General features: G+C 42.3%; 1 protein-coding gene across 4 annotated transcripts; it reads left to right on the top strand.

Moving 5' to 3' along the window:
* Positions 1-357: 357 nt before the first annotated feature.
* Positions 358-27,616, top strand: IL18RAP (interleukin 18 receptor accessory protein). 4 transcript variants are annotated; one of them, XM_077914931.1, is made up of 10 exons: positions 358-558; positions 2,651-2,969; positions 3,066-3,252; positions 10,614-10,764; positions 15,351-15,416; positions 17,065-17,188; positions 19,039-19,190; positions 20,326-20,463; positions 23,139-23,312; positions 27,327-27,616. In XM_077914931.1, the coding sequence occupies exons 1-10, from the start codon at positions 486-488 to the stop codon at positions 27,506-27,508; spliced, it is 1,566 nt and encodes a 521-aa protein (XP_077771057.1). In that variant the 5' UTR covers positions 358-485; the 3' UTR covers positions 27,509-27,616. The 4 variants fall into 4 exon arrangements, with proteins under 4 accessions (XP_077771057.1, XP_077771054.1, XP_077771053.1 ...); XM_077914928.1 differs by lacking the exon at positions 27,327-27,616 and adding an exon at positions 24,000-25,358 and having other exon boundaries at positions 3,180-3,252; XM_077914927.1 differs by lacking the exon at positions 27,327-27,616 and adding an exon at positions 24,000-25,358.

Raw genomic sequence — 27,616 nt, 5'->3', positions numbered from 1 at the left:
GCAGAGGCTTCCATAACTGTGGAGTCCTGACATTTTTAATTAACGTGGGTCACCTTTTCAGGAAAAGTTTCATTTAAGTTTCCAAATGACTCATGGAAATACACATTCTAGGTGATAACATAAAAAAAAAAAAAAGAAGAAGAAGAAGAAGAATTCCATGAAGAACGGGCACCCAAAGAACATATGGTATGGAGCAGAGGTCCAAGTGTTTCCTTTGAGCTTGAGATACTCTTCCTCCTTCAGACGTATAAGAAATGACACATGCAAAGAGACTGCTACACACCATTGTGGGCATTTGGGTAGGACCCGCCCCTTTCAAAGCTTCCTGTGCGACTTGCATTTTGGTCACTGGTTCTGATTTCTTCATTTCTCATTTCTTGACTTACAGAAATGAAGACGATTCTCAGGGAGGAGCTCTGAAACATGAGGTACCACAGCCTGGCAACGCAACAGACTCACTGAAGTGATGACAGGACCCAGGGAGAATGATGCTTTCTTTGGGCTGGATTTTTCTTTGGCTTGTCACAGGAGAGAAAATTAAAGGAATGACTACTTCAGGTAGGGTTTTCGCTTATCATGTTCACTGTGAGTCTTAAAGTCAATATTTGAAGTGACAGATAGTCTGATATATCAGCAGCTTGACCTATTAATGCAGAGCATTTCCTTTCTGCTGTTGAGATGGGTGCAGGAAGACAGAAATGACTGGGGTGAACAGCTTTCAGCTGATACCAAGCGTCAATAAGGAGCCCAGTTATGGTAGCCAGGTGTTCAGTGGGAGCAGTTGAAGAGGAATGAGGAGTGGTTCAGTTGTCTTTAATAGTTAAGTGCTGCGGCTACTAGCCAGCTCAAGTCCACTGGGAGGGCATTAGAGCCTGACCTTCTAAATGGAAGCAGTGAAGAAGACAGACAAGGGAGCTTAATTCCTCATTAAATCATGTACTCTTTATAAACATAGGTTAGAGTTTGATCTTTATTTCCTCCAGTTTTGTTGACATGTAAGTGACATACAGCACTGCACAAATTTGATAGATAGCAAAATGACTTATGCGTGTAGTGAAATGATTAGCACAATGAGTTTAGTTAATATCCATGATCTCATGTAGCTACCAAAAAAGAAAAAAAGAAACTTCCTTGTTCGTTAGTTGTGATGAGAACCCTTAGAACGCATTTTTTTAACTTTCAGATCAACCATACAGCAGTGTTAACTATAGTCACTGTGTTCTCCAGTATGTTCCCCTTACTTATGTATCTTATTACTAGAAATGTGTGCCTTTTGACCACTTCATCCAATTCCCCCACTTCTCATGCAGCCTCGGGTAACCACAAATCTGATCTCTTTTATTTATAAGTTTGATTTTGTTTTGTTTTGAGACTACATGTAAGTGACATCATCTGGTGTTGGTCTCTCTGGCGTATTTCATTTAGTATAATGCCCCCAAGATCCATCTATGTTGTTGAAAAAGGCAAGATTTCTACCTTTTTTTTTTTTTACCACTAAATAATATTCGTGTGTGTGTGTGTGCATGTGTAATACATCTTTATCCATTCATCTGTTGATGAACACTTATTTCCGTATCTTGATTATTGTAAGTAACGCTACTATGAACAAAGAGGTTCAGACTGTGTCTTCAACATACTGTTTTCATTTCCTTCAGGTATATTCCCAGAAATGAAATTTCTGCATCTTATGGTAGTTCTATTTTTAATTTTTTTGAAGGAGACTCTACTCTTTTCCATAGTGGATGTACCAATTTATGATCCCAACAGTACTCAAGGGTTCCCTTTTCTTTGCCCCCTTGCCAGCATTTCTTATCTCTTATCTTTTTGTTGATAAGCCAACCTACCAGGTAGGAGGTGATATTTTACTGTGGTTTTGATTTACAGTCCCCTCATGACTAGTGATGTTGAGCACGTTTTCACGTACCTCTTGGTCAATTATATATGTTCTTTGGAAAATGCTTATTCAGGTTCATTTCCCATTTATAAGTGGCTTATTTGGGGGTTTTGTTTGTTCTTTTTTTTTTTTGTTTTGCTTTTGAGTTGTATGTATTATTTTTATATTTGGATGTTAATCAGGCATATTTTATTAGATACATGGTTTGCTTACTTTTTCCATTCTATAGGTTATCTTTTCATTTTGTTAATCATTTATTTTTTTAAAATATTTTATTTATTTATTCATGAGAGACAGAGAGAAAGAGAGAGAGAGAGAGAGAGAGAAGGAGAGAGAGGCAGAGACACAGGCAGAGGGAGAAGCAGGTTCCATGAAGGGAGTCTGATATGGAACTCGATCCCGGGATCTAGGATCATGCCCTGGGCTGAAGGCAGGCACTAAACCACTGAGCCACCCAGAGATCCCCCTGTTGATCATTTCTTATGCTGTGCATAAGCTTTTTAGTTTGATGTAGTTCAGCTTGTTTATTTTTTCTGAGATTTTATTTATTTGAGAGAGAGAGAAAGAGGACCCTGAGATCATGACCTGAGCTGAAGGCGGACGCTTAACTGACTGAGCCACCCAGGCACCCAATACTTGCTTATATTTTTTATTTGGTTGCTTGTGCTTTAGATGTCATATACAAAAACTCACTGCCAAGAGAGAGATTTGTCTTCTAATGCGCCTCCCTTTCTCTTTGTTCCTTGTGGTTTTCAGATTGCCTCACCAAAAAACTGCTCTGGGAATATTCTTCAAGGAGTGAGGAGTTTGTCCTATTTTGTGACCTAACAGAGTTACAGAAATCCCATTTGCACCACAGAAGTCAACTCTTACCAACCCAAGGCTCTGAAAACTTGCCCTGCAGTGGTCATGAGGACCTATCTGATGTCCAGTGGTACCTACAAACTCAAAATGGTGATTCATTAGGGGAAATAACTAACAACTTTCCTCACATCACCCAGGACAAGAGCAACCTATGCTTTCTGACTGCAGGAATAAGTAATGCTGGGTCATATATCTGTAGACCTAGGATCCGGTACGTCCCAAATGCATTCTTATACGAAAACATTCCTAAGCCCTGTATTACCTGGATATAACATCTATGTTCATAGGCCTTTGTTAACTCTCCTAGGACCCCTCAGGATGAGGCCTGTTGTATCAAGACCATCTTAGAAGTTAAGCCTAAGACAAATCTATCCTGTATACCAAATAACTCTGTATCACAGCAATATCTTCTTTTTGGTAGCATTGCCAAAATTAATTGCCCTAGCCTCAACTGCCAAAGTGATGCACAAAGTCCAGAGGTGACCTGGTACCAGGTAAGAATGATTTCTCCAAAGAATGATTTCTCAGCTTTGGAGCTTTATGGAGTTACCATAAAGTATCATTTTTATGGTAACCTACCCATAGACACTTTATAGAAACGTGGGTTTGAGGATCTGAGGTCTAGAGCTTTGCAAATACTGACCTTGTGCCTACAGAGAAGACCTAACTTTCTAAAGTGGTCACTCTCATAGGTAACCACTGGGAACCATCTTTTTCATCCATGCCAGCAAAATTTCTAAAATTCAAGTGTATTATACCTGAGGTAAGACATAAACTTATGAGCATCAGCCAATGCAGAAGACCAGATAAGTTCCTTCCTATTGTCTTTGGAAAGCAATGGGCATTCCTATGGGGAAGGGAGCTACAAACAAGTGAGTCCTGGAGGGTTTCTGAATAAAATAGGAGACTGGAATGCTTTCCAAAGAGAGCACATCTGGGAGGACAGTTATGGCAAACGCAGATGGCCCAGGTAACAGGTGCCTTGCAGAAGTGAGACTGGGGTGGGGGGGAGGGAGTACAGTATAAAGAGGAAAAAGGGGCAGGGATGAGGAAGAGGCAAGTTTCCTAATGATTTTGAGTTATGAACCACATGTGAATAAGCTTCATGACAAAAACAATTCTTATTGCCATTGTGTCTCACGATTTTTCCAAGTGCTAACAGATACATAAATGTCACATAACCCCATGTCAACATAGCCTCCTGGTAGTTGACCTCGTGGTGGCAGAAACAAAGAATAGAATTTCCATTGCCTCCTGTAATTGTAATAATTGTTGAAAGTCTAAAACTTTGCCTTAAGTAGTTGTGTATAACATTAAATTCAACTTCAAAACATATGTTTGTTAATATAAAAATATCTTTTTAAAATTATTATTTATTTATTCATTCATTCATGAGAGACACAGAGAGGCAGAGACAGGCAGATGGAGGAGCAGGTTCCCTGTGGAGGGCCCGATGCGGGACTCGATCCCAGGACCCTGGGATCATGAACTGAGCCAGAGGTAGATGCTCAACCACTGAGCCACCCAGGCGTCCCCAAAATTGCCACTGGTCAGTTATGCCAGTGGCCATGTTTATCTGGTGGCTCTACACACTCCAAGACTCAGCAATCAGAGAGTCCTGGTGGTACAAGCACCAGGGTATGAGAAGATATATCCTCACTTGGTTCCCTTGAGACCTGCTGACAATGGGTAGACAGGTGTCATCATGTCCACTATAGAATTAATATACAGAGAGAGAACAAGTGATGTGATGTGCTGTAAGTCTCACATTTGTATTTTAAAGTGACACTAAAAAAATGTTGGCCTCCATAAACTCCTAACTTAAGAAACATACAAATTTCATAACCTCTAAAATGAGGTTAGGCAGCAAAGTCCATGGTTCTGTTCATTATTTTCAGTTCTCTTAAGAACAAAACTTCTCTTGATTCAAAAGTATTTGTGATCTGGGCTGACAGATTCCTAGCCATGTCAGGGCCGGCTGTTCCTAGGCCAGTAAAGCAGGCTTGCCACCCCCCCACCACTCCCCCGTCATTTCAGATGAAAACACATTTAAATTTTCAATCATTGTATCCCTGAAGGCAGTTTTCATTTTCAGGTAAACAGAAGCCACACAATAGCTGTCAGTTTTATGCCTGTATCTCTTATAAACAAAATCCTAACGGTGTATGACATTCACAGAAGGAGGTCTGTGGGGTCTCGATTTCATATCTCTGGGGTCTCAATTGCAACATCAGGATGTGCTTAGCAGTGAATAGACATCTGTCCTAAAAGTGGGTGAACGATTATGGCTCTTATCAAAATTGTACTTTCTGATGCAGATTTGGATAGGTCATTATTCATGTGATGTTTCCTAATTGCATGTATGTGTGCACATGCATACACGCACATGTGCACACACGTACATACACAGGCACGCACGCACAGACCTTATGGAAGGAGTGTATCACTAGAAGTGGTGGTACTAGGCAGCAACTAAGACATGAGGCTCCTTGCCTTCATGCTAAACCCCCGGCACTCAGGTGATGGGTGGGTCGCATCCGAGCCACCTCAGAAGAGATGACATATGCTAACACTGGCTGAGCAGATGAAAACATGGTGCTATTGAATTCAGATGAAACTCCTGGCCAGGGATGCCCCCGTCAGATGTACAGAATATGCCACTGAGATAAATCCAGGGGCTCGAGGCTCTGGGGGTTTCAAAAGATTTTTAATTGACCCATCAAAAAAATGTAGGCTTGGAGATTCTTCACTGAACTATTAAGTGACCAAGAAGTCAGAATTAAAATGAATTATCTATTATTTACTCAAGAAACATTTTCTCTATATTTTGCTGATTTCTAAAAATATAATTAAAAACTAGCTGAACAGGCATCATCTTAAATAAATGAGAATTGCATTGAACGAGAGGGCATTTTATGTTCTCTGGCTAAGCAAATCTTGGAAGTAGGCAAAATTATAACAGGGCAGTGGGGTTGGCATTGAGATACAGGTGTTGGTGATACAGGTGTCAGTGACACTGCTGTGACCTCTTGTCAGTTAGACTTGTGCCCTGAGTAATCTTTCCATTGGTGCTTTAAGACAATCTCACTCATAGGCCACACTCACTGGCCACAATGATGACGGAGCTGCTGCATCATTTGAGCCCTGCATTCCATGGAATGTGCACACACAGACCTGCCACTTCTCCTTCTCGGTTCCTTTATGGCCTCCTCTTCTCATAGTCACTAGTACTGCCTGGCATCCCTTGAGCCTAGTGACATGGGGAACTGCTGAGTTGGTGAGACTGGCTAGACCTAAAATCAGTGTGGTTCCAAGTAAGGAATAAGTACCGATTATTTTGACTGGGTTTCTGAAAAGTATTTTCAAGGTCAATATACTGGCCCATTCGGTGATTCTCACTGTGCAGTCTCAGAGTGCTCATAATCCTGCACAACCTCCTAACATCTGTTCAATGCTATAATCCACATGTTGCTTAACTAATAGTGAAAACAGAGAAACTATTTTTTTTTCTTTCTTCTAAACAGTGTATCAATGTGGTCTACGATTGCATTAGCTTTGGGACAGGTCCCTTATGTGGTTGATTCATTCTTAGTTGGCAGGTAGGGTTTGTTTTTTTCTTTTTCACAAGAACTGCAGTCAGGCCAATTCAGCTTTGTGCTAACAGAGTAGAATTGTAACCCATGTTCATGATTTTACATGTATTCCTATTAAATTCTGATTTGATGGTTTAAGCTCATCATTCAACATATCAAGAGGTTGGCATTTTGATTTTGAAATCCACCATGTTAGCCATCATTCTCAGATTTGTGTGACTTGTAGATAAGATGCAGACATGATATTCTTAGCAAACATTTTGAATGGCCTGGTACTGAGCCAGTCAACTCATCTATTAACTCTAGCATGATCCTTTTAGTTACATACAGTCCCTTAATCCACAACTTGGGAAGTATTACTGTTCAATTAACTTTAAAAAGTCACCTAAATGTTGACTCATTCAGCCCGTATGTATCTATTTTTATTTAACAAAGACATCATCAGAGTATTTTCCAAATGACTCACTATAGTGAAGCCAGAACATCTATTATATTTCTATATTCCTCTGAGCCTCTGGTCTCTTCATTTTATCATGGGAGAAAATTACAAGACTGGCATGAATGTTGGTAGTGAGTGCAAGCTGGCTGATATTAACCCACTTTTTTAAGGGCTCATAAGCCATTTGTCCAATAATCCATTCAAGACTTTGGCTAGAGATGAACATCTAGCTTTTCATGATACTTTTCATAATGTACCCTTTTCCACCTAGAAGATAATTATTAGTACAGAATTTATGTAAAAATACAATGCTGTCAGTTGATGGATAGGGCAAGAGACTGAAGTGCAGGAAAAGGTAGATGGGCAATGGAAGCAGAAGCATGAAGGACACATCGTGTGAATGGTGAGTGGCTCAGCATGGTAGGACCAGAGTGTTCCTGAGAGGTGTGGTTAGAGCTGAACACAACGGTTGTACATTGGTTATGTGATATGGTTATTGGAGGTCCCTGCTGATGTGATTGAACTTTATGAGTGTGAATCCTGATCCAGGGAATGAGCAGTGGGAACAGAAAGAAGTTGGTGGATGTTAGTGATATTTTCAAGAATAAAATACAAGGTAAAATACTTCAGGGGGACATAAAAGAGATGACTCATGTTTTGGGTCTTTCTGGCTCAAATATATTCACAACATTTAGCAAGTTGAGAAAGTAGACATTAATTCAATGAGGAATGAGAAGAGGTCAGGTATGCAGATCTGGACATAATGAGTGATTAAAACAGTCATGGAAATGTCAAATCCATCAGGGAGGGTAGGGCTCGAGATGTCCATACGGGGAGTCCTCCCAGACTAGGTAGCAAAAGCCCCAGTAGGAGCTCCACTGTGTTGTCCAATGCTGGGGAGCACCACCCCCACAGAATAGCACCGTGTGTATTGTACTCCCGAGAGGGGCTGCACTGGACAGTAGTGTTAGAGCTTGATGATACTGGCTGGAAATATTTCAGTAACTGCTCCTACTAGAACACATTTTCTGTGCTCTTCTTGCTTTACACATTCCTTTAGAAGTCCTGTTTTACTGTCTTCCTTGTTTCTGCAAGCTTCGCTTGTGTCTAGAACTTACTGAAACAAGTCATACAGGTTCACTCTGAGATGTTCCTCCTTCTGTATTTTGTTCAAGAGTGTGGCACAGCTGAGTAAAACAGCCTCATCAGCACCTCCCTTCCTACTGAAATCATTTGCTATCATCTTACTGGAGTGGGACTCCCATCGTTCTTGACACAAATTACCTCTCCCTTATGTTTTCTTCAATGTTTCCTTTTAATTCCATCTTATTAAGTCTTAATAATACATATGAAGTCACGCTTATTTTTTTACATTTTTTAAAATTTTATTTATTTATTTGAGAGAGAGAAAGAGACACAACAAGAGAGCACAGGAGTAGGGAGGGAGGGGCAGAGGAAGAGAGAGAAGCAGACTCCTCACTGAGCAAGGAGCCCAATGCAGGGCTTGATCCTAGGATACTGGGATCATGACCTGTGCCCAAGGCAGACCCTTGACTGAGCCACCCAGGCGCCCTCATACTTAGCTTTTTATGAAAAAAAATCAGGGCAATTTTGATTTGACCCATCCCCCCTGTGGCACAGCTGAGGTCTCAGCCCACGACTCTGCAGCCCATCACTTCCTTGTGTGATTCATGACACATCTCTGCTCCAATTTCTGCTCTTTGGATGTGATTCTTGTATTCTCTAGAGTTTTATTTCTGACTTTTACCCCATGCCCTGACCCATCCTTTTAAGAGGTCCTTGACCCCTGAGATCAGCTGATTGATATTTAACCTGGTCTGCCTCACTTTTTTTTTACTTCCGGCCTGCCGTTGCTGCTCTCTGACCTGTTCCTTGCCAACCTACTGGAAGTCCCTTCTTGGGCCACAACAACCACACCAGAGACTTGGAGTAGGGGAATCCCTGTTCCTCTGAGTTTGCAGGTGAAGTGGAAGGGAAATTCCTCAATGAGAACATGAAACTCAAGAGTTAGAAAAATTCACATGGATGCTCGGTCCTCTCAGTTACTGGCTCTGTGATAGAGAGCCACACACAAACTCCAGAACCTCAGTTTTCTCATAGAGTCTGTGCAATCCAAGTCAGGGGATCCTTTGAGTGAATCATATGAAATAGTACATGAGAAAGGATTTTTTAATCTGTATAGATAAGAAGTACTTATTTTGTGATTTTGTTTTGTTTTGTTTTTTGCTTATCTCTTTGTTTTTGACTGCTGTGGTAAGAGTCATATACTCTGGGGGCTATTTGTTGAAGATTGGAAGGCCATGTGCTACATAGAAGTCAGGGGCTACAGAATTATTGGTACAGTGATACTTCACCATTTAACAAATATTTATTTAGCCCCGACTATGTCCTAGCCCCTAGTGATACAAAGGTGATTACATGGCTCTTATGCTTCAAAACCTTTCAATTACACATACTTTATTCATTCATCATTTACAAAGAGCTCACTGTTGCTGGCCTGTCTGCTGTGTACTAGAGACACAAAGACCCGATCCATCTACATGCATCAGCCTCTTCCTTTTGGCCTTATTTCCTATATAGAAGCTCCATTTCAAAGGTTTCTAAGATGGCACTCAGCTTCAACGGAGTGATTCTCACATATTCCTCAAGGCTCTGATTAGCCCAGAGGGAGCATCCCTGCTTCCTGTGAACAGAGACAAGGCTGCCCAAGTGCATCATACTCTGGCTTACTGCTCAGGGGTCTGCCTTCTTCGACTGAGCACTCTCTCAATCCTAGAAAGCAGTCATGACTCTGCAGTCTTGATTGGAGGGACTTCTGTTTATTCCTGCCAGTGTGTCCAGGAGCAGTGATGTGTCTTGGCACAAAGGCTGTCTCAACAATGATAGAGGAAGAGGTAACCGTGCACATAAATTATGATCAGAAGGCTATGTGCAATCATAGAGGTCTGGGAGCATGAGAAACTGGTTCTGCTGGGAGAGCGCCTGATTGCTCCCACCATGAGAGTTACCTCCTGAGTTGGAGTTAAAGACTGAGCTGCAGCCGACCCAGTTGGGGGAAGTAGTGGGAGAGATGTACACACACATAGATGGAGAAAGAATATGGTTATTTAGGGAGTGGCAAGTGGGTGGAGGGGCAGTAGCAGGGAATGAGAGCAGGAAAGAATGGCAAGTTCAGCTGGGGGAGAACGTTAGACCTTAGAAGAGTATCCCTGATGGATATGCTAAGTAAGAGAGAGAAATGTTCCTAATTGCAGTTTAGCTCTCACCTTAGTTTGGGTCCACCATGAGCTCATTGTTTGTCACTCATCGGTCATTCTTTGTCATATCTAGGTATTCCTGTTTAGTTATTAACTTAATATTTTAAATTCAAATTTCACCTTTTTTTAGTTAAATTTATTTAGAGAAGAAACTTTATCTTAGCCTCATTACACAAGAAATTATGTCAATTTCCACAAATGTAAATACACTTTTTTTTTTTAATTCATTGAGGTATCAGCTACTAAAGGAAATGAGTTTTCTATAATGTTCTCAGAGGCCTGAGTCATGCTTTGAGAAATTCTAGGCTAAATAACTCTTTGTGGGTTAGTCAGATTTGGTGCCTCGATCTTAACAGATAATGTAATTGTATCTGAAAACGCCTCTCATGAACAAATACGAATCTTACAAATACAGTTTTTGAACAGAAGCTCTTCATAGCGTGGGTGATGCTCTCATTTGTGAAGTTTTTCTGTTGTTGTGACGAATATTAATAACAAATCTCTGGTTAAGGAAAATTACTTATTTTTCTTGTCCCCTGGATTAGAATGGAAAACTACTCCCTAAAGAAAGGAGCAACCCAATTGTAGTGAATGAAGTTTATGAAACCAACCAGGGCACATATGTATGTGATTACACTCAGTCGGATAATACAAGTTCATGGATAGTCAGAGCTGTTGTTCAAGTGAGAACCATAGGTAAGTGAGATTTTCATTTCAAGATCTGGGATTTGAAGCCCCATTACCCAATTAAAGTTAACTTCCTTTGGCTTAGTAATGGTTTACTTTTTGGGGAAAAAAAAAAGATAATCATATACTGGTAGTCATGTGAAGCCTTAAATGTGGGAAAACATTAATTTTCCCATTAACCTAGATTCCAGCCCCCAGAGAAGGCCTAGTTTTGGATCATATTCAAATTGTCACAAGTTGGGTTTTTCCTGCATTGACAATCCCTGGCTTATTTTTGTAATAAGTTTAAAAAATAATGTTAAATATTTCATACATAGCAGTAAGTGACACTATGAACCTATTGCCAGCTTTAATACATGTTCATGTTTTTCCACATGTTTAAAATCTTGCTTTTTCTGTAAAGAAACAAAACATTGCAGGGACAGCTTGAGACCTATGCTTTTATCCTTTCCTGCTTCCTCCCTTCCCAGCTGTAGTCTAATCTTGTATACATTCTTCCATTTATATCTTTATGCTTTTCTAAAAATGTAGGTAGGCATTAAAAAAATAGAATATTGTTTTATGTTATAGAATATGTTTTGTGTTAAAAATATATGTTATTATTCTAAGGTATCATTTTGTCAATTTACACCACCCTCAGCAAGGAGCAGATTCCCATTATTCCCAAATAATGTTTGGTGTTGTCACACTTTTTGATTGATGTCAAGTGAGATCTCTCTCTCTCTCTCTCTCCCTTTTTATTTTTTTTAAGATTTTATTTATTTATTCATGAGAGACAGAGAGAGAGGAGAGAGAGAGGTAGAGACACAGGCAAAGGGAGAAGCAGGCTCCATGCAAGGAGCCCGATGTGGGACTCGATTCCCGGTCTCCAGGATCATGCCCTGAACCAAAGCGGCGCTAAACCGCTGAGCCACCTGGGCTGCCCCCTCTCTCCCTTTTTAAATCCCAATTTAAATTTCCATGAAGTTTGATATCTTGTTATATGTTTGTTGGTCTGTTAGGTTTATTCTTCTGTGGCCTGCCTAGTCTTTCCACTGGGACCTAGTCTCTCCACTGGGTCATTCTTACTAGATTAACAAGTGCCGACATGAATAAATTGTATAATGCAATTAATTTAAGCATGGCTTTTGCCAAAACACAACTGAGTCAGTCATTCATACTCTGTATTAAATAGCTACAGAATGGTTGACTCAGCTCATAGTAAATACATTGATTATTTTTACCTCCTTTTCTTTTAGTGTAATGTACAAATTACATTAAACATGCTGAGGCCGGGATGCCTGGGTGGCTCAGAGGTTGAGTATCTGCCTTTGGCTCAGGGCTTGATCCTGGGATCCTGGGATCGAGTCCCACATCGGGCTTCCTTTGGGAAGCCTGCTTCTCCCTCTGCCTATATCTCCGCCTCTCTCTCTGTGTCTCTCATGAATAAATGAATGAAATCTTAAAAAAACAAGCACACACACACACACACACACACTGAGACCAAGTTAACCACTTCTACCTACTTCCTGGATGTCAGTAATTTACATTCATATTATATTGCTTCTTGGGGGAGAAGTTAGAATGCAAGTACCCCACTTGTACCATTTGCTCCCTCCAAGGGATGTGTGATTGTTCTTCACTCAAGGCATGATAACTCAGCCCATCAAAACCAGGGGCAGAATCTGGTTTTCCCTTTCTTCCAAGGTATGCCTTACAATATCTGTTGCATCATCTCAACCAAGCATTCCTGTCTTCCTCATTCACTCCTTCATTCTTTCACATATTCATTTTTTACACAAATATTTGTTGAACATCTAATATGTATCAGGCACTGGGCTTGGTGTTAAGGCTGTAAGCATGAGTGTCTGGACATTTTCTGTGACCGCTCAGAACTTCCCACTTTGTGGGGCACACAGGCTATCCCAATGCATTGTAATGAGTGGAGAGAAAGCAGTGGGGCATATGGGAGGCCCACCAAACCCACACCTGGACCCACCATGTCCAAGTGAGAACTGAGGGGCAAGCCCAGACCAGAGCAATGAAGATGGTCAAGATGCCGTTCCAGGCAGAGGGAACAGCATAGTCAATGTCCCGGAGATGAGAGAGTACACACAGTCTGGGAAGAAAAAGAAGGTCCACTGAGAGTGAGTGTCTGGAAACAAGACTGACATCACACTGTTTTAGTGAGTTTGAACTTCATTTAAGGAGCAATGGTGAGCTTTTGAGGGTTCTAAGCAGGAGAGCATCATGAATAGATTTGCCTTTGAGATAGATCACTCCAACTGCTGTGTATAAAATGGGTTTGGGGGGAGCAGGAATGGAGAGAGCAATGACTGATGGTGGCCTGAACCAGGAGTTGCAGTGGGAATGCACTGAAGCAGACAGACTCAATAAATACAGAGGAGGTACATCTGAAAGGATTTGGAAATTGGCAGTGAGGAAGAGGGAAGAGGTGGGATCCAGGAGAAAAGAGTTGGGGTTTTAGGTTGAGCAACTAGATAGACATTCTGTTAGGTACTGATGGAGGGAAGCATTGCATTGCATAGGTAAGAGCTGACCTAGGGCACAAATGGGGGAGCAGCAGGTTTGATGCACATTCTAAAAAGATGCTCCTGATTGCTCACTGCACAGACTTAGCAAAGGTGATGAGAAATGGCTATTTGTGCGTCAACAGAACGTGATGATGGATTTAATGTGTAAAGAGAGAAACGAAGGATGCTTTTGTTTTGTGGCCTAGTTAAGTTGGTAAACGGTGACACCAATTCATGAAGCAAGAAAAGGCTGAAAAAGAAGAGGATCTAAAAATAAATTAAGGATTAGAGTTTTTAAAGATTTTATTTATCATGAGAGAGAGAGGCAGAGACATAGGCAGAGGGAGAAGCAGGCTCCCTGTGGGTATCCCTATGTGGGACTCGATCCCAGGACTCCGGGATCTCGACCCGAGCCAAAAGCAGATGCTCAACCATGGAGCTACCCAGGTGCCCCAAGGATTAGGTTTGAAAGGACTTTCAGTGATCCAAATCCCAATGGCAAGGAAGAATTTGGATAAACCAGTCTGGAGGTGTTAGGGCTGGAGATGAAATTTGAGGGTGGTCAACATGATTATCTAAAGCAAAGAGACTGAATGAGGTCACCTAGGGAGTTAGTATAGAAAGAAGGCCTGGAACTGAGGCCTGGAGCATTGCAATACTTGCAGAGGTCAGAAGGAAGGAGGGAATCCCCAGAGGAGGTGGAGCAGGGGTGTGAGAAGAGAGGAAAACTGTCCCAGGGCAAGTGACTAAAGAATGTCGGGGCAGAGGGAGTGACACTCTGCTTCAGTGGTGATGTTTGAGAACTGGTCATTGGGTTTGTGCAGATGGCAGTCATTCTTTACATAAGCCAGTGGGTGCCAGTGGGAGGAAGTGAAATTGATGACATAGGAGAGAGAGATCATTTCGAGGTTCAAGACCTTTTGTAGGGAAGAGGCCTAAAGAGTGAACAGCACCACAGCAGAGAAAAGGGAGAGAACTGATATTCACGAGAAGCACAGAAAGCAGAGCCCCCAGACACACACCTGGAAACAGCAGAGAGGCAGAAGGTGAACTAGAGAGCAGAGAAGCAGGGAACCAAAGGATGAGAGGGTTCCCAGAGACAGTGCTCAGCAGTGTCCAATGCTGCTGAGAAATAAAGCTGAAGAAAAACTCAGTTGTGCCCAGTGGATTGAGGTGCCAGAAGGTCACTGGGGACTTTAGTCAAAGCAGTTTCTGTGGAGTGATGGAATCCAACTCCACAAGAAGTGAGAGAATGGAGATGAGCACAGAGCACTGTTTCAAGGATCTGCCTGGGAAGGAAGGAGAATGCGTGCCACAGGGAAATGGGGTGCAGGGATTTTTCTCTGTTTTAAGATGGAGAGACTGAGCATGGATAAATACCAATGGGAAGAAGCCAATGGGAAGATGGGGCAGGTGAGAGAGGAGAAAGAGGCAAATATACAGGGGGAGAGATGGAGTATTTGAGGGAAGGAGGTCCCCAAGAAGTAAGTGGACCATGCCCAGAGCAGAGGTGATGAATTTTCCCTTATCAAGAGATGGGACATAGTCAGGAAGAGTTTGACCACAAAGCCCCAGTTTGGCAGTTTGTGGCAGGAAGCTGAGGGATAAATGAGTAATGGAGTTCCCGACTCAACTTTATTTTGAAATAAACCATGTACTTAGTGATGGAGGAGGTGGACTCCAGTCTAGGTGATGTGAGCATTTTCTCAGGTGCGTTCTTCTTCCGGAGAAGAAGCCAGATGGTACGAAAAATAATCTTGTAGGAGAAGACAGGAACGGGGGGGCTCAGGTCAGCGATGGTTGAGCAGGGCTGGTGTGGAAGTAAAAGCACACCCTGGTGGATGAGGATTTACCAGGATTTACTGGTATTTCATTAGCACCCATGACCTGATGTCATGGTCATTTGGGGAGGTTCATTTCTCACACGGAAATCTAAGTTCCCAGCCTTAATAGAATCCGAATCAAAGTTGAAGGGGGATCTGCAAAGCATTTAGATCAAAGTGCCACTTGATGCACACACCTTCAGCAAGCAGGCCTTCAGATTTCCCAGTGCAAATAGTAATTTCTATTTTCATCTTTTAGTGAAAGACACTACTCTCAAACCAGATATTCTGGATCCCATCAAGGATGTGCTGGAAGTAGAACTTGGTAAGGTGGATTGTATTATCTCCGTTGAATGACCTGTGCTTCTGGGAGCAGCTCTAAGTGTGATATAAGGAAAAGAGCCTTGGGATTTTTTAAAAAAATTATTTATGAGAGACATAGGCAGAGGGAGAAGCAGGCTCCCCACAGGGAGCCTGATGTGGGACTCAATCCCAGGATTCCAGGATCACAACCTGAGCCAAAGGCAGACGCTCAACCACTGAACCACCCAGGTGCCCCAAAGAGCCTTGGGATTTTAAGTCAAATAGAATTAAGTGTGAATCGTGGTTGAGCCACGGGCTACCTTTGTGACCTGATAGAGTTACTTATTCTTTCTAAGTTTCAAGTTTTAAATATGTAAATAGATGAAAGAAAACTGGCCTCATCTGGATGCACTGAGAAATGTAGGAAACTGTATGTTAGGTGACTAGTGATTGGACATGATCAACAGATTTTAGATTCTTTCTTACTCATCCCAGAAACAGGTGTTATATGTATTAGGTCCATTGGTTAAGTCTGTAAATTTAACCAAATTACCAATCTGAATAGCATGAATCCTCGCAAACATGGTATTTGGTGTGGCCTTTAAGACAATTATGGAGGAACACTGTATCTCCTGCTCAAGTAACTCATATTCCTAAGTGTGTCTTCTTGTGGGTAGGAGGGGCAAAGTGATTTTCCTCTGGTCCCCTTGTATTTTATCAACCTCAATAACATCTACACTTTCTCACACAGTAAAATGAGAACTGCTCTATTTAAAATCAATGCTGGTTGTTGCAGTGAAATAAATGCTCTTTTAAATGCTAAAATATTTTTAATTACAGAAATGTAAAAATAGAGACTATGGTTAAATACCGCTAGATGGCGGTATTAGCGTGTCCTGATTCTGGAAATAGACTGCAAAACCAGCGGCATCACAAGGATGCAAGGAAGGAGGAAAGAAACACAATTAATGATTCAAACATAGCTGAGCCACGTATGGTTTCAGTGAATTTGAAAGTATGACAGGGTAGGGGGACAGTATTAGGGCGCACAGATGATTTTTGAATGGAGTCTTTAACCGTTTCAAGGTGAAAATTTGAGTTTGAGGCAGTGTATCTGGATACCCCTTATGGGAAAAATGAGTAGAAAGAGGATAAGTGTAATAATATGCTTCCCAACTGTAGTGCTTTGCTCAAGAAACTGCTGAATATTTAAACAATTCCTTCTTTAAACTACATTACAGTAACCTGACAATGTTATTTGAACATGCAAATATTGGTGAGCAGTAAAATGTTCTTTATGACGCACCTTGTACTCAACATCAGCGTTGAGTGAGTCACCATCACCAGTGACTCCTCATTTTGTGGAGTCAGTGACTGAGGGGATTCCTCATCTTGCTGGGGTCTATCCTTCAGCCCCATCAGAATTCTTCGTGCTATGCCTATATAGTCGCAGGTTTGAGATAGAAGTATTGCCCATTGGAGATGAACAGACTTGGTCTTCCTTGTTTCCAAATGAGAGTCAGGTAGATGTTGGGTTATTTTTGACAATCTCTTTTACCTGCCAACGTGATTGCAGTAATGAGCGGTCTGTGGTTGGAGTCTTCCTCCTGCGCCGGACAAAGCGTTCTCACGGACTTCCTTCCTATTTTCTGTGTCGCCTTCATTTTTAGGAAAGCCTTTAACTCTTAACTGCAGGGCACGATTTGGCCACCAAAGGGACTTTAACCCTGTAGTGAAATGGTACGTTAAAGATTCTGACCAGGAGAGTGAAGTCCCAACACCCGAGACCATCAGGTAAGAAGGAAATCAGCAGACTGTTATGCTCCGCAGCCCACCCTAAATGCTTTCACCTTTGGAAACCTCGAGAACGGCCCCCCAGAGGTGAGCCAACAGGTGCAGCTGACGGAGTGGCCACTCGCGCCACCTAGTGGTGACTAGAAAAGCGCGGAAATACAAAGGGCAAGTTCATGTTAAACAGCAGTTTCTGACCAGGCCGTATTATGAAATATTTAAGTTGTGAAGTTCGGTTTATAGCAACAGTTAGATGAGGCTGCTTGAAACATCAAGCTGACAGGCAGACAGACGTAGCGACCCACGCAGCCTGAATAGAAGCAGCACGTCCAACCAATGGGGAACGAAGGATGCCCTCCTCCTCATTTTCCCCAGTACCATCCATTGAGAGCCCTGGTGAGTTCAGGGATCCACATGTTAACAGCCTGGGATGTATCCAGAGGAAAGCGCACAATAATGCGTCTGACCAAAACTATGAGAAGTGAGGAATAGTTGAAGCAATCCAAATGGAAAAGGAGATGCAGACATGGGATAGCTTTCTTGACATCCTTGGAAGCCATTATGTTTTATGGAAACTAGACTTAGTTTGTCACCCTCTAGAGCTCAGGACCCCCATTAGTGGACAGAATTTACCGGGAAGATAGTTTGGCTCAATAGAAAGGAAAACTCCAGCTATTCAGAGCTATCCAATACCTCACGAAGCTAGATGCTGGTCCCTGGAAGGATTAAGGGAGGGTTTGGATCCAATCTGTCAGGACCATCGCTAAAAAATAGACTCCCTTGTTTTTCCAGAATGTGCTCCAAGGTAATAGTCTATGTATTAAGCACTTGCTTCTGATTTTTAAAACAATTTCAGTGAACAAGTGTAGTGTCATTTTGAAAAGTACATGTCACTGCAAAAAATAAAGACCAAATTTTGATGACAGTAATAAAATCCAGCAAGGACTTCTAACTCAAGGGAGGTCACACAAGCCCTTGAGTTTGAATCTATTTCCCACCTATTGGCAATTTGACCCTTGACCCCTGCAAGACTCCATCCCACCACATGCAATCTATGGATGCTTACATCTACTTCACAAGGTCCCTTGAGGGAGCTGCTCCAGTAGAGGTGATACACTCATCACAGTTCCTGACCAGTAGGAAGCATTCAGTGAATATGAGTTGATATTGTAGGCTCCAAGCAACACAGCCTAAAAACACCATCCATATAAACAATATTCCTCAATGTAAAGACAGACTATAAATCAGCAACCTTAGAAACTCATATTGTGAATAAATACTGACTCTTACAACTTGCTGAGTGGGGCAGAATGACCTAGGTCCAGGACTCAGGGTGCCACTTCCAAGCAGAGTGACCTTAGGCTGTCACCCACCTCTTGTGCCTGGTCTGTGTTGCTGGTTAAGTTAGGATGATCATATTCTTACCTTATGGGGGCTCCAGTGAAGTGAGGCATGAAGGAGACTTAATTGTCCACATTTAGTGTTCAAAAGAGTGAGCACAGATACATGATAAGCCCTTTGTGGAAATGAGTCAGTATTCAATATTATTCTTAAATTATCATTATTGTCTGTTTTCAAGGGGAGTGCTCAGAGTAATGGAGGTCAGATGAGGCCCACACTAAATTAAATTCTGATTAAGTGAGTAAAATGATGCCCAGCAGATTCAATAATCAAAAATGAGCTCCCATCACAAGATGGTCAATATTATGCTCTTCTGGCACTTCCTGCTACTATTTGATCCCATAGCTCTTCTGAAAGCCGAAACTGTTGGCTGCTAGTATGAATTCCAAATACAGCAAGAGTTGGTCAGTTTATGCTACTGAATGAGTAGGGTATCCATCCTTCTGACCTAGAGTTAAGCACACCATAAAGGATGAAGTCTATGAGCGCGTTATCCACTTGAAAGAAGTTACTCAGAGGGATCTTCGCAAGAAGTTTATTTGCTTTGCCCAGAACTCCATCGGGAACACTACCCAGTCCATCCAACTGAAAGAAAAGAAAGGAGGTAAGCCTGGAAGGTTGCCACACCATGCACACAACAGCTTTTATCTGAGAGAAGGGGAATTTTCCTAGAGATTTGTGACAGTGATGATAGCAATTAATATTTGCTGCATGCTGGACACTATGCATTTTGCTCATATGAAGCCATTTAATACTATGACCAGGGACACATCACTAATAAGTTTCATATCAGTTATCCAGAACTGGTCCTCTTAACTAATACCCTGTGTATTGAGGCTTGTTGGAAAAACCTGTCATTCATTCATTCATTCATTCATTCACTTACTCATTTATTCATTCTACAAATACCTAAAGGGCATGTCCTGTGCAACAGGTATTGTGTTAGGACCTAGATCCCTTTTAGGGTTTTCTTTTCCTTGCTTCTCCATCCAGAGAATGTGATGATTGGGTATTGGAGAACGGAGAGAAGAGTCATCTTGCTCACTGCTCTGGGTGGTATGTGTATATCACAGATCACAGCCTTTTAAAACTGCAGTGGAAATGCCTGGTAAAGAAAAGGTTTGAAATTTCTTTAAGAAGATACTCAATGATGAAGTTGATATCATTCATTCATTCAATTAATAAATGATTCCAAGGACAAGCAAGTTTTGAATCCTGGTGAGGCTTACGTTAGACAGAATCTGTGCTTGGCCATAGTGGCTGCTCTGTAATGGGGCTCCCATCAGCAGAGGTGTGTGGAAGGGCTCGTGTGTTAGGTGCCACGGAGGGTGTGAAACCAAGCCACACGTAGCTCCTGGCCTCAGGAAGTTTAGACTTTAGTAGTGATGATAGTGCATGAAAATAATTTCTAATATGCAATGAGAGGGATCCAAATGGGTGGTGTGGAGGTTTATGGGGGGAAAATAATGAGAGTGGCCATGACCAGTTTCCCTGGCCACCTCAATCAGGAATAGCCCATTCCCGTGAATTGTCTCCAATTCATTGTAAGACAGTTGCCCCAAGATGTAATCGCATGTGTTTCCAGATTCAAGAGGAAAGAAAGCTTCCAAGAGCAGTGATTTTGATAAAATAATAGAGTCAGAAAAGGTGCTGGGCCAGCCCACAGCATTGGCCGGAATGTGCTCTTGTCCCAGGAAAGCTGTCTCTGTATTTGCTCATGCCTACCATGTTTCCCCCAGTGGTGTTCATATACATCTTACTTGGCACCGTCATGACTCTGGCAGGCATGCTGACGGCAGGTGCTCTGCTCTACATGTACTGGATTGAAATAGTCCTGCTGTACCGAACCTACCAGAGCAAGGATGAGACACTCGGGGGTAAGGTGACCTCAACTTGCCTCTGGCTTTTCCACTCAGAACTGGCTTAGAGGGAGAAGCTCAAGAAATGGATGTTCCCCAATGGAGAAAGTCATGCCCTCTGGCTTTGAGACCTTCTTCCAGATGTGGTGGCTTCACACCTGGGAGAGCTGGGAGCAGGTGGAGAAACAACTGCTTTTCGGTTCACTTACTGGAATCTTGCTGACCAATGGTATTATGGTAGATAGAGCATGTTGGGCTTGAAAATAATCTCTCTGCTCACCAACCTAATGCAATATGACAAATGACCTGACATCTCTGTGCCTTTGCTTCCTCTCCTTTGAAGTGGGATTGTAATCACAATTACAATGAATGCTATGAGCACTCATTGAGTTAAGACATATTAATCATTGAGAACAGCATGTAGTAAACACTCGGTAGATGGTGCCAACTATTATTACCTCTTGAGTGCTGAGGGCATGCAAGTCAGGTGTATTAGCTAGGAGAACTGTCACAGCAATCCTGCAAGCCAGGCAGAGGGACATGAAGTCTTGTGCCCAAAATTGGACTGCAGGATGGTGTTAGAATCAAGGATTTGGACTCAGGTGGTTTGGCTTAGAGCCCCCATTAGCTATTACCTCAGTTAGCCTCACGTATAAAATGAGGGTTTTGAAGATGGTGTCAATGTTCGAAGAGTGTGAAACTCTATAAAACCCAAGTACTATTACAATAAATGGAATTATCTGTCCACTTCCACAGGAGACAGGATCATACTGATTAGTGTTTGCTTCTTTAGAATAGAAGAGCTGTTCGCATGCTTTCCTAGCCCTGGAGGTCTCTAAGATTAGAAGGTTTGCAGTTTTAGTGAGTGATTCTCTTGCTTGGAAAGGGCAGGATCCCTTTTGCTGGATTCTGGGGAAAATCACTTCCTATACCAGGGCTTGCCCCACACCAGGAACGCAGTGAGGAGCTGTCAGATTTCCAGGAAGAGGACAGGTAAAGAGATGTATCAATCGTACCTTTCTTTAGACTAATTATTGAGAATTCATGCAAGAAATCCTGAAGCTAAGAGTGTTGGGTTTTTTGTGTTTTTGGTTTTTTTGGTTTATTTCCTTAAATTAGCTTTTTAGCTTTTTTGAATTGAGCAAGCTACTTAACCAATGTCTTCTTCATTCCCCTGGATGACATATATGTATATTTTTACTAAAATGCTGCTTGTCTTAAGATTCTAGAGCTTGTACAGAAGAGTTGATCATGAAATTTTTAAATCTGTACTTTCCCTTTTTACTTTACACAGTGGCTGATGAGGAGGCAGTGCCTGGTTTTAAAGTATGGAGATTTAGCACCCTCTGTGGCCAATCTAAGGTTTTACAGCAAAATGTCTGTTTCCTTGGACATAAATGTGAAATATCCACAATCTTAGACGTACATAGACTGTCGGAGTTGAGAAGGACCTAATACTCCCATTCCCACTAATTTTATTACCAAAGAAATGTAATGCTTCCAGTTAGAGAAAAACCCAAGCTCGTTGGAGTTTCACAGGATTTGGAAGGAATGGAGGTGATGAGGGGGTGTGTCACACATTTAAACCACACAGACCTTCCATGCCCACCATGGCCCAGGAGCCTCCTCCTCCTTCCCACCTGGGCAATGAGGAGCTTTGCAGATGAGCCCCCTGGGCCTTGGTTTTTTGGCATCCCCTTTTCTCATCTCCTGGACCTCCCCTCTCCTTCTTTTTCTATTGCTGGCATTTTCATCCACTAAGGCCTCTCCTTATGTCCATGTTAAGCAAGCATCTGCCACCTGGACTATTGTTTGCTATCTTGTAACACTGCTATTTGCCCGCCATGGTGCAGAGGACTGGAATCTGAACCAGGCATGTCCAGATTCCAAAGCCCATAAGTTAACTTTTGAGATTCTCTACCTTTCTTGGTTAGTTAGCTACATAACACATCCCAGTACTCGATGTGCATTTGTAATAATCCACTCAACGGAAGTAAGCATGTGAGACTTTGCAAATATCCTGAAACGAATTTTATAAATATGATTTCCCATCTAGAAAGCAGGGGAAAAAGATATTTATCTTGTGCCTGCTGTGAGCCAGACACCAAGCACTTTATATACATTATATCACCCAACCCTGGAAACAGTCCACCGGGGAGTTATTATTACATCATTTTACACACGAGGATTTCTAATATAGGTACATGTGCCGTCAGCTGTCTCCTGTGCAAGTTGCTGGGTCCTGGCAGTGCTTTGCTTGCTGGATATTACCATGCTTTGATGGAACAGACTCCTTTAGGATGTGTAACTCATGAGATAGCAACAGCACAGTGCAAAGAAAACTCAGAGGAATTCCCCCCCCACCTCCTTCATCCCTGTGATTTAATCACAGAAGCCACAGCTGTTTGATCTGAACTCAGTGAAAAGGCAGCAGTGTGTCATAAATTAGAATTCGAATCTGGTTAGACAGTCGATACTACTCAGCAATGTGATTTTAAAATGGACACAAAAATAAAAAGTAAATAAAATAAAATGGACACAGCTGCTGTGTTTTATTGTTAAATCAGTTCAATAAGGAGCTCAACACTTAATTCTTGCCCATACATCATAGGATGCAAGCATATGTAGATACATCACGATAGTGAGAAACATGTAAATGGTTGACTGTTTTTTTAATCGTTTCTCTTCCTCAGACAAAAAGGTATTTGATGCTTTCATATCCTATGCGAAATGGAGCTCCTTTGAGAATGAGGCCACTTCATCTTTAAGTGAGGAATACTTGGCTCTGAATCTGTTCCCTGAAGTTCTGGAAAATAAGTACGGATACAACTTGTGTTTGCTCGACAGAGATGTGGCCCCAGGAGGAGGTAGGTCCTGGGTGCCAAGAGAAGATATAGAACAAAGAGAAAAGTTGAATAAAAGTGCTCTGTGGGCTTTGGTGTCATTCCTTCTGTTGGGATACACATCTTCTGGAAAGTTTCATGAGCTTAGACTATGTTGGGCCACGGCACAGAAGGACATGTGTTGCAGAACATGTAGCAGGCCTTCCCAATCAAAGATATAGCTCCTGGTTCCTCTGTAGGAAATTATCTCTGTCATTCGAAACAGATGGTCCCCTGGCTTTGTAGGACTCTGCTGGCCACAACCCTCAACATTGGGTCAGGTGGGGCACAACCCTGGCCACTCATCAGAGGTACAGATCTCATTCAGTTCCCCCCTCCCTCTGCCCCAGGCACCCCACCATGGAGCCTGGGACATCTTGTGTCCCCCTGTTATTCCTAACTATGCCAACTAGCTTTGCTCCTAAAGGAATTGACAGCTTGAGGACAGAGAACACAAAGAGAGGAATGGAAAGTTGAGAATCACCGGACACTAGAGTCTGTCTTCAACTGTCAGTAGAGTTGATGCAGCAAAAGTGACATAGTAAACCATGCTTCCTTCCCTCCTTCCCTACAAGTGCCTTTGCAAGGAACAATCTGGGTCGATCTGGGACATTCGGGGTTATTAAGACCCCAGGTTTAGCAATAACAGTTAATTGAATTCTTTATTTCCAGTGTATGCAGAGGATATTGTGAACATTATTAAGAAAAGTAGAAGAGGAATATTTATCTTGAGCCCCAACTATGTTAATGGACCCAGTATCTTTGAACTACAAGCAGCAGTGAATCTTGCCTTGGATGATAAAACACTGAAACTAATTCTAATTAAGTTCTGCTCCTTCCAAGAGCCAGAGTCTCTACCTCATCTTGTGAAGAAAGCTCTCCGGGTTTTGCCCACAGTCACTTGGAGAAACTTAAAGTCAGTCCCTCCCAATTCCCGGTTCTGGACTCAGATGCGCTACCACATGCCAGTGAAAAGCTCTAAAGGACTCAGGTGGAACCATCTCGGAAGTATCTCCAAAGTTTTTCACTGGAAATGACTCAGTAAAACAGAAACCACTGGGAGGAGCTCCCAGCCTAGAGAATGGTCAAGCGGACAGACCCTGAGCCACCTCCTTCCCATCCCTGGGGAGTAGAGATGTCAGTGGAAAGAACACACAGCACGGATCCAGCTGATACAAGATGGGGAGGGCTTTGTCGACCCTGAGCAAGTCTGACAGGCCCCAGAATGATAATGAACCTCTGGTTAAAGCCTCTGATATTCTGTGGGCAGAGGGAGAGTAAATTCTCTAGATGCTTGCATGCGTTCAGCACACAGTGCCCCAGAGACTTTCCAAGTGGTCTGAGCAGAATGGGCAGATACAGCCACTTTTGCTCTGTTGCTCTGCTCTCATGTCTGTTAAGTATTATACGTATAAATTTATATATGTGTGTATATATATATATTTGCAATCAAATAAATATTACTTTGTTAGAAGTGAATGATTTAAACTTTGCCTAAAGCTCCTCAGAAAGAAAGAAACACCTAGTTTTATTCCATCCGTGTTCACCCATTAACTCTGGAGTACAGAAAACAAGTGCGAAAGGCAGAAACCACGGGGGAACCAGGGGCAGACAGGGCCTCCATCAGTCTCTACTCTGTCCCTGAGGGAAGTGCCCCCTCTGAGCAGATGAAATAGAGGAAAGAGCCCTTCCAGGGGTGGGGGGTTGAGGCACAGCCCTGTGCTGGACACAAGGCTAGGGGAGCAATGTAGGGCTAACTTCAGCCCCTCCTATCCCCTTGGCCATTGGGCAGAGCATGAAGTACACAACCTTACCCTGGGCCACGGGAAGTAGGTACAAGCAGGTCAAAATGATCAGGCCTGGGGCGCCTGGGTGGCTCAGAGGATAAGCCTCTGCCTTTGGCTCAGGTCATGATCCCGGGGTCCTGGAATCGAGTCCCGCATCAGGATCCCCGCAGGGAGCCCGCTTCTCCCTCTACCTGTCTCTGCCTTTCTCTCTCTCTCTATCTCTCATGTGAATAAACAAATAAAATCTTTTTTTTTTTTTTATTTATTTATGATAGTCACAGAGAGAGAGAGAGAGGCAGAGACACAGGCAGAGGAAGAAGCAGGCTCCATGCACGGGGAGCCCGATGTGGGATTCGATCCCGGGTCTCCAGGATCGCGCCCTGGGCCAAAGGCAGGCGCCAAACCGCTGCGCCACCCAGGGATCCCAACAAATAAAATCTTAAAAAAAAAAAAAAAAAAAAAAAGATCAGGCCAATGAGGAGACAAGGAATGGCCGAGTATTTACTTATAAAGTAGAAAGGCAGTCGCAGGAGTTAGCAGCCCAGATTAAGAGTTCAGGAAATAAATGCATACGTTGGTCAAAAGGCAGCAAGAATGGAGCTTGAACAGAACTTTCTGGTCTGAGCCCTTTGCCCGGCGAGGCTGGCACTCCTTGCACATGCTTCCTGACCTACTGATCCCAGGTGAGTCCCAAGTGACAGGGTGCTATGCTAGAGCACCCAGTCGTAGTTTCTGATGGACCAGATGGATCTCATTCTCGTGTGTCCTCCTTAGGAGAGTTCAATCTGTAGTTAATATTCTGGTCACATAGGAATGTAAAATCTTCACACTCTGTCATCCCTGTCTGAGTGGAATGATGCATTTGAGCAATAAGACAAGCAACTTTCTGGACTCATTTGACTGTAATGTGTCACGTTCACCATATGAGCGTGATCCCAGTTCAGGATGGACAGAAGTCATCGAGCATCATCTAGCCACCGCTTGGAGCCTGTATGAAATGCTCTGAACTCTTTTTCCACAGAGGCTCCCACATCATAAAAACCACTGCGGCTTTGGCACCAAGCAACATCCTTGTTGGGAATTTCAGTGATGAAGTTAAAGATGAGTTAAAAGGTATAAATTATTCCTGGAGGAAGTTTCTTGTGGGAAGGCTCATTGTAGGGTCTCAGTGGGGAAGAATCCACACTGTCATTGTGTCCTTGTGCCATGGTGATGGCCAGAACCCCTGGTTTTCCTGCCAGCTTCTCTCTCAGATCTAAGACTCAGAAACCTCTTTTGGGCCAGTTTACCCAGGTTTATTTTATCCTAAAATAAATTTTGCTAAAACTGATCTATCCAGTGGTCCAGAGTTTTGTTCTTAGCTTCAGAGAAGTTCAAACTCAGCCTCAGGTGTGTACCTACTCAAAAAAAAAAAAAAAAAAAAAAAAAAAAAGGGAGGGGGGAACTCTCTAAGCTGACATTTATGGAATATACTTTATACTTTTTCCAGGTTATTAGATACATAGAAGATGAAAAATTAGCATTTGGAACAAGGATTGATTTACATTTCTTACATGCAAATCAATCCAAACAAACTGGGCAGCTGAAACAAATTTTTCTGTATATAAGAAACTAATGGTAACCAAACAGTTGAACTCAGTGCACTACAATAAGAAAAGTGTTTACATTTCCCACTCCATTTTCTAGATATGGTGACCATATATTCCAGTTTCTGATTTGTTGTCCAACTATAAATCTTACTCTGAAAATGTGTCCTAGTTTGGATGATGTCACTCTACCTCTAATACACACTGGAGAGTACTCCTTACTAATTCTAGATGACACCTCAGGCAAATTTCACACCATCCTGGTGTCTTCTGGGTTTTAATAGCTACATTTTCTATCTATATTATTTCCAGATCACAATTCCAGGTAAGAAGGAATAAGTATACTGTCTCTCACACTCACTGCAGCTATAAAATCTGAATAAAATGCTTAGAGAATCAGTTTGAAGATTTTGAAGGTAAATCAGAGCAGAATGGTTAAAGAGGACAAGAATTCAAAGTTCCATGATTTTATTTTCCTCTGATATCCCTTGGCTTGGACTCAACACAGTCTGAAATTCAGAAGTAGATGTTAGTAATGACAGAGGATTCCAGAAGAAGCCCTCTCATTTACCTTAAAGACTGGGAAAGGGGTTTCCTAACACTCTCCTATTTTTTTTCCTTTCTAGGTTCTTTTACTTTCTGGCCCCTATGTAATTCTGCAAAAGCTGAGGCAAGAGGGCCCTTAGGAGCCTGCATCTCTGTGGAAGGGGAACTGTTCACTTTAATACAAGAAGCTGTGGTCCCTAGAGAGTGTGGCAAACCTCTTTTGATTGTCCTTTTTGGGACTCTCTGTCTTTTTACCATTTAGGTGTAGACATACAAGCAGTTGGGGAAGTGCACTGCAGAGTAGGTACAAAAACACCAACACTCTAGCCAGAGAACTGCAAAAAAAAAAAAAAAAAGAAGAAGAAGAAGA

This window comes from Canis aureus, chromosome 11 (assembly GCF_053574225.1).
Source record: "Canis aureus isolate CA01 chromosome 11, VMU_Caureus_v.1.0, whole genome shotgun sequence".
NCBI classification, from domain to species: domain Eukaryota; kingdom Metazoa; phylum Chordata; class Mammalia; order Carnivora; family Canidae; genus Canis; species Canis aureus.
The sequence above is the reverse complement of the archived record's forward strand: the minus strand, read 5'-3'. Positions and strand labels throughout refer to the sequence as shown.